Source organism: Pongo pygmaeus, chromosome 19 (genome assembly GCF_028885625.2).
Source record: "Pongo pygmaeus isolate AG05252 chromosome 19, NHGRI_mPonPyg2-v2.0_pri, whole genome shotgun sequence".
NCBI classification, from domain to species: Eukaryota; Metazoa; Chordata; class Mammalia; order Primates; family Hominidae; genus Pongo; species Pongo pygmaeus.
The window spans coordinates 33967841-33975783 of record NC_072392.2 but is presented as its reverse complement, the minus strand read 5'-3'; the positions used below and the strand labels follow the sequence as shown (position 1 = coordinate 33975783).

The 7943-nt window shown below is 46.7% G+C and overlaps 1 protein-coding gene across 3 annotated transcripts in view; it reads right to left on the bottom strand.

Annotated features, from left to right (window-relative positions):
• Positions 1-2926: 2926 nt before the first annotated feature.
• The window catches only part of LOC129017989 (protein FAM182B-like), a 789280-nt gene continuing 784263 nt past the window's right edge, over positions 2927-7943 (bottom strand). For all 3 annotated transcript variants that reach the window (XM_063656022.1, XM_063656021.1, XM_063656020.1), the window contains one exon: positions 2927-4682. In XM_063656022.1, the coding sequence (XP_063512092.1) occupies positions 4210-4682 (473 nt within the window). In that variant the 3' untranslated portion in view covers positions 2927-4209. The remainder of the gene's footprint in view (positions 4683-7943) is intronic.

Genomic DNA, 7943 nt, shown 5'->3' with positions numbered 1-7943 from the left:
CTAGGTGGACACCTGGGACCCTGGTGACCATCAGGCCCCAGATTAACTCTAGGCCTTAGGTGGACACCTGGGACCCTGGTGACCATCAGGCCCCAGATTAACTCTAGGCCTTAGGTGAACATCTGATCCCAGTTGGATATCAGGCCCCAGGAGAACATCAGTCCCCAGGTGGATATCAGCTTCCAAGTTGACATCAGGCCACAAGTGGACACTGGACTTGAAGTGTACATTAGGCCTCAGATAGACACCCAGACCCCAGGTGTACACCAGGCACAGGTGGAAATAAAGGCACAGGTAACACCACGCCCTAGGTGGTTACCTAGGCTTCAGGTAGACATCAGACCCCAGGAGGACACCTGGGTCTCAGGTGGTCATCAGGCCCTAGGTGGAAACTCAGGTCCCAGGTGCACATCACGCTCCAAGTGGACACCCAGTTCCCATGGTGATACCCAGGTTCTAGGTGGGCACTGGGACCCAGGTGGACACCAGGCTCAGGGTGGATACCACAACCTGGGTGGACACCCAGCTCTGAGGTGGATATCGGGCTACAGGTGGACATCAAGCCTCGGGTAGATATCTAGTCCCCAGGTGGACATAAGGCCCCAGTTCGACACCAGACCCTGGGTGGATACCTAGGTCTCGGGTGGATGCAACTCCAGCTGAACATCAGGCTCCAGGTGGACACCCAGGCCCTAGGTGAACACTAGGTCTTAGGTGGACATTAGGCCCCAAGTGGAGAACCAGGCCCCAGGTGGACACCCAGCCTTAACATGGACATCAGGCCCTAGGTAGACGGGCAGGTTCAAGGTGCATATGAGGCTCCCGATAAACACCAGTCCCCAGGGAGACCCTTGTCCCCAGGTGAACACCAGCACCCAGGAAGACATCCACCTCCACCTGCACATCATTCCCCAGGTGTATACCTAGGCCCTATGGGGGCACCAGGCTCCAAGTGAGTACACAGATCCCTGGTGGCCATTAGGCAACAGGTTGACACCCAGGGCTTAAGTGGACATGAGGCTGCAGATGAATGCTAGTCCCCAGGTGGATAAATAGGCCCCAGGCATACATCAGGTCTGAGGTCTATACTCAGTCTTCAGGTAGACACTAGGCCCCATGCAGACACCAGACCCCAGATGGATACCAGGCCCTATGCAGACACCAGTCTGCAGGTGGACAGCAGGCCCCAAGAAGACATTATGCCCTGGGTTGACACCTAGGCTTCAGGGAAACACTAGGCCACAAGTGGTTCTCTATGCCCCCGGTGGACATCAAGCCTTAGTGGAATTCCTAGTCGCCAACTGAACATCAGGCCACAGGTGGATGCCCAGGCTCTAGGTGAATACCAGGTCTCACATGGACATTAGGCCCCAGGTGAACATCAAGCCTCAAGTGAATACCTAGGTTCCTGGTGAACATCAGGACCTAGGTGGCACTCAGGCCCTACAATCAAGCCGTAGGAAATCAGAACATATGTGGACACTCAGGGCCCAGGTGGCTATCAGGCCCCAGGTTTATATCACTTTCCTGGTAGACATCAGTACCCAGGTAGATACTGGACTTCAGGTATACATCAGGTTCCTAGGTGGACAGCCAGGCCCGAGGTGGACACCAGCCTACAAGTGGACATCAGACCACAGGAGGACACCCAGGCCCCAGATAGATATCAGTCTCCAGAAGAACACCCAGGCCTCAGGTGGACATCAGGTCCCAGGTTAATTCCAGACCCCATATGGAACTCGGGCCCCACCTGGACACAAGTCCCTAGGTAGATACATAGGCCCTGTAGGCCCTGGGGAACATCAGGCCTTAGGTGAAGTTCTAGGTTACAGATGGACATCTTGCTCCAGTTGGACATCTGGTCCCAAGTGCATATCAGTCTCCAGGTGGACACAAAGTCCCAAGTTGGACATCAGGCACCAGGAGGACTTTAGTCCTCTGGTGAACACCAGCTCCCAGGTTGACATCAGGCTACAAGTTGACACCTAGGGCCCAGATGGACACGTGGCCCCATATGAACACTAGTCCCCAGTCAGCTAGGGCCTGGGTCCACCTGGAGCCTGATGCTTAGCTAGAGACTGGATATCCACCTGAGGCCTAGGTATCTACCCAGGGACTGGTGTCAAAGTGGGGCCTGATATCCACCTGGGGACTAGGTATCCACTTGGGGCTTGATATCCACCTCGAGCCAGATGACCTTCTGTATTCTCATGTCCACCACAGGCCTGGGTGTCCATCTGGGGCCTGGTGTTGATTTGGATTCCAGTGTCTACCTGGAACCTGGGGTCATGTTGTCCACTTGGAGCCTGGAGTTTTCACCTGGGGCCTGGTAGACATCTGGCCCCAGTAAACATCAGCCTGGGGCCTGGTTGTCCACTTAGAGCCTGGAGATTTCACCTAGGGCCTGAAGATCACCTGGGACCCAGGTGTCCAGCTGGGACACCAGACTCCAGGTGTACGCCCAGGCTCCAGGGTACAACAGGCCCCAAAAGAACTCTAGGCCATATTAAACATCAAGTCTCAGGTGGATGCCCAGGCCCCATGTGTACACCAAGCCCCAGGTAGACAGTGGATGCCAGCTGAACATCAGCCCCAAGGTTGACACCCACACTACAGGTGGATATCAGGCCCCAGGTGAAAACCTATGCTTCAGGTGTGCATCAGTCCCCAGGTGAACATAAGGCCACAGATACACATCAGGCCTCGGGTGCACATCTGGCTCCAGGTAAATGTCAGGCCTTAGGTGGATACCCAATCCCCAGGTGGACATCAGAGACCAGGTTGACACAAAAAAATCCCAGTGGGTATCATGTCCCAGTGGACATTCAGGCTCCAGGTAAACACACCAGCCCCACCGTAACCGTAACCACCGTAACGAGAAATGGTAGGTCTAAGTACCATCATGCTCCTTGCTCACAAAAGGATTCTTAGCTATTTTATTCAAAATACAACTCCATTCATCACTCTAAGCAGCGATGTGTAGAAAGGAAAAGAAAAATAAACCAGGCCTCAAGGAATCCATCCAAAATGAGGTAGATATTATAAGGGACAGAAATCCCCAAATGAAATGTTATAGTTGACATAGAATAGTCTTTAAAACCCATTAGTTTCCTCGCACATTTGATACAGAGCATTATTTCCAGAGACTGAACCTAGAAAGAATTGCTTAAGACTAGAAGTCTTGTTCCAGCCTATATTCCACACTGTTGAACATCTATACTTAGTACACCACATTATACATAGCACTGACATGACCTGTGTGCATTTAATTTTCTAATACTTGTTCATCTCTGGCATACTTTATATATATATATATATATTACATATATAATGTACATACATACAAGTACACACACACACAAAGTATATAAGGGTAGGATAGTATAATTTTGCAGTAAGGTTTCTTCTGAAAGTGGTGGAAAGTGGATTGCATTGGCGACATGCTGGAATGTGCTTCCATTGGCAGAAGTAAGGCTTTCAAAACTAGTCGTTTTCATTTTTCTTTAGCAACTGGGAATATTAATAATTGAAGATTTGTTGGTATAAAAATAATCATAATAATCACAATGAAGTGGTGTTAATAATTATATCACAAGATATAATAAACATTATAGATATTATAAGATGTCAAAAAAGAAGATGTCATAAAATCTTTGAGATGATTGACACGTTAAATGCGGCCTCCTGTGCCGCCCTGGGGCGCCACTCTCGTTGGGTTCTTGGCGGTGCTCACCCTACTCCACCTGCTCAGCCTAGGCTCCTGCGCCCCCGGAGTCGCGCCATGGGAGCGAGGACCTTGTCTCGGCCCTAGACAAGGACAATGAGGAGGTGTTGCACGTGGAGTCCCCGCGGAGAGGCTGGACGCCGGGCAGGAGCCTTTGCGGGGGTGCACAGCCTCCTCTGGAAGCCTTGGTTGCTGCCCGGTGCCTGCTGCCCCCTGCGAGCTCCGCGGCGGTGGAGCCAGGCCTGCGCTGCCGGCTCTTGGCCCCGCCTGCGGAGCCTCTGCCCTTTGTCTTGCCCCTGGGGCCCGGGCCTCAGCTGGCCCAGGGTTCCTGATGTTAGCTGACGATGGGCTGGCCTCTGGGACTGGGTCGTGGGCCTCGTGCAGTGGCCGCCGCGTCACCAGCGCCAGGCCTCCCCGCGGTGCTGCTGGCGATGCGGGATGCCCGGGCTCGGGGTCTGCTGGGCCCCCTGGCGCTGCGAACCCGGTCACCTTCCATCGCGTCCACCATGCTGCCCGCTGTTCAGCCCTGGTCTGCAGCCTTCCTGGGACCCCTCCGGCCCCAAAGAGGCATCACTCACAGCCGCTTGCGACACCGGGGCCGCCTGAACCTCCGCCAGGGCTGCGCCGCCCAAGTGGCTCCAGCCAGCCAGCCCTGGCCCACCAACGAGACTTTCCGCTCCCCGAGAAGATCGCCCTCGGCAGGCATACACTGCCATGGAGGATGCAGCGGATACCTTCCAAAGTTTGTGGACACTCTTCTGCCACACCAAAAGTTTCACCATCAGCTGCGATGCCGACTGAGGCACAGAGACCCCTCCGGGAGGTGGACCGGGCAGTGCCTTTGCTGGGCATCCGCAGTGTTGAGCATCCCAAGTGCAGATCCTCACTTCGTGTTCCTCCTCCACGTTCCACATCCAAAGTTCTCTCACCATTTCTAAGCAGGAGAGATCAAAAGAAACTGAAATCAGAAAGAAAGAGAGAGAGAGAGAAAAAGCCATGAGCAAAAAGAGCAAAATCTTTTGGAAAGCGTAAAAAGCCCCAAAGCCAAAAACTAATTCTTATCTCTTTTAAACCTTCTGGACTTCTCCAATGATGAATGATTTTTTTTTTCAACCACTGGCAATTCGTAATTATTAACTTCTCTGGCATTAATGAATAGAAGTTGAATCACATGTGGTAGTATAATTTGTATTATATGAAGCTTTCCATATTTTAAAAAATAATTGTCCAGTTTTTCTCCATGGATTAACAATTAATGGAAAATTTTCAACATTGCTGTGTTAATGTCTCCTGAGATAATTAGATGTGAGTAATTTTTATAAACAGAATTTCCTGGGTGGAATTTCTCATCTTCAGGAGCTCCATAAAAAACCATATCCCAAGAGAACTGTGAATTTGGGAACTGAAAGAACTGAGTCCCAACTTGTCCAGCCTGGAAGCTTTTGGGTGATCACTCTTGCAGGTGACTTCACTGCCTTCTGTTGAAGGGCCAGTGAGAGCCTGGGGGTTTCAACTTGCAAGAGCCTTACCATTTTAGGGTTAGCATTAACAATGAGGAAAAGGCATACTTTTTTGATACTCTCCGTATGTAATAAAATAATTACCAAAACAAAGCAAAGTGTGAGTGGTGACTATTGAGAGGACCCTTTCTATCTTTGCTGGATTCCCAGAGATTTCTGGGTTTCTTTTGGAGTCAATAGTATTTCCATGTTAATTCTGAGCTCTTAAAACCCACAATATGAGTTGCAGCCAGTGACTAGAGTTGCAGCCAGTGACTAGAGTTGCAGCCATTGACCAGTGTAGCAGCTTGTTAAACTGATCACTGGTGGTAGAGTCTTTTCATTCTGCTCACTTCTTAAAAGGTCAGCTTGGTCAGGGATTAGTGCTACCCTGCCAGAAATAAGCAGTTAGGAATCAAGTAAAGGAGTCAGCTAAAAGCGTAATTACGATGTAGTGAGGTCACAGCTAGATGGTTGTTGATCTTTTTCTCTCTGCTGCTGATTTCAAGGCTTTATACTGTGTTTTGATGTAACATAGAATGTATACCATGAAGGACAAACAGTCTGTTAGCTTCTTGGAGCTATAGTCCGTTACTGGAGCAGGGGACAACAATTTGAAGGACATTATTACTTAGACAGTTTAATCTGCCTTTGGCTAGGATAAACTTCAAGTTCCAAGGGCTGGGTTCAGTTGTTATGCAAACTTAGATTGTTGCGGTAAAATTTCCAAAAAAAGGATAGGACTCTTTAGATGAAATAAGAATTTAACTGTATTTGAACCCTGTTGAAGGCCAGACAAGTTTAGGCAAAATGCCATGACTGATGAGTCCCTTTAAATTCCAACATATAATCGATGTTGGTAAATATGATACGTGCACTGGAAAAGGACGTGTATTCAGTAGTTGTTGAGTGTCCCGTTCTGTATATGTCAGTTTCTGTCAAGTTTGTTCATTGTGTTCATCAAATCTCCCTTTCTCTTATGGATTTTTTTCTGTTGGTTCCATCGGTAATTGAAAGGTATGTTAAAATCTATATTGTAGATTAGTCCATGTTTCTTTTAGTTATATCAGTTTCTGTAGTAAATAATTTGAAGGGATATTTTATATTTAGACATATTTAAAATTGGCATACTTTTCTGGTGACTGACATCGTAAAATCTTTTTTATCTTAGCAATATTTCTTGGCTTAAGTCTAAACTGTCAATAATAACATAGCAACATGAGCTTTGTGCTGATTAGTGTTTGCAGGCATGTTTTCCATTGTTTTACTTCCAAATGTCTGGATTATTGTATTCAGATAAATTAATTAAAACATAAAAATTAAATATAATATAAAACATTAAAAAGTGAATATTCTAAAAATCCAGCCAGAGATGTTTCACTTTTAATTGAAGTGTTTAGGACCACTTCTCTCACACTGTGTGCTGAGGTGCTCTAAGATGCTGTGTTTAACTGACAGGGGCAGCAGCGGATAGCGTGTGAGTATGTGTATGTGTGTGTGTGTGTTTGAGATGGGGGTCTCACTCTGTCCCCCAGGCTGGAGTGGAGTGGTGAGGTCTAGGCTCACTGCAGCCTCTGCCTCCCTGAGTAGATGGGACAACAGGCAAGCACCACCATGCCTGGCTAAGTTTGGTAATTTTAGTAGAGACGGGGTTTTGCCATGTTGCCCAGGCTGTATATTTTTGAGGGAAACAAAGCAACATTTGCTGCAGACCTTAAGAACTACTAGCCTGAGGCAGTTCATAGTTTCAAAAGTAGTTAGAAGTGCATTTCTTTACCTTTAAGGTGGGTGTTGTTAATTACCGCGTTGAAAGGAAGTATTGTGCTAAAGTCAGTGTGCAATAGGAATAAGGTCCAGTGGTTGAGATCCAGTCCGATTTTAAGATTTGAAAAGTTGTGCTTTGTGCCCAACAGGCACACACATCGCATTAGTAAGTCAATTGTGCTTTTTTAAGAAAGAAACAAAAATACTGTTTCTACTTCCATTGCGTGTTATTTTTTATATGTACTTGCAAATCCATCACCAAAATAAAAATAATGAACATATCCAGCACTCATAAAAGTTTCCCCTTGCCCTTTTATAATCCCAAACTTTCTGTATCTTCCTACTTACCACTCTCCCTGACAATCACCAATCTGTCACTATAAAAGAGTTTGCCTTGTCTAGACATTTATATAAATGAAGTGTAGTATGGACCCCTTTTTGGAGGGGTCTGGCATCTTTCACACAACATAATTATTTTGAGATTCAGCTATATTGCAGGCATCAATGGGTCATTAATCTTATTACTGAGTAGTATTCTATTGTGCAGATCGGTCGCAACTTATATATCCATTTGCCTGTTGGTGGGTTTTTGCATTGCTTCCAGTTTGGAACTTACACAAATACATTTGCAATGAACATTCATATACACAAGTTCTTATAACTTTGAGTAAATATTAGGAGTGTAATAGCTAATAGGTTTAGGTTTAGTTTTAATAGACCATCAAAATGTTTGTCAAAATGGTTGAACCATTTTATATTTTTATCAGCAGTATATAAGAATTCCACACTCTTGCCAATACTTTGTATGGGCCTTCTTTTAAAATTTTAGACATTTTCATGTGTGTACAATAGTATTTTATTGTGGTTCCATAATGCCTAATAATATGTAGTATCTCTTTATGTACTTACATGCCATCTGTATATATTTGGTAAAGTGTATGTTCACATTTTTTTTT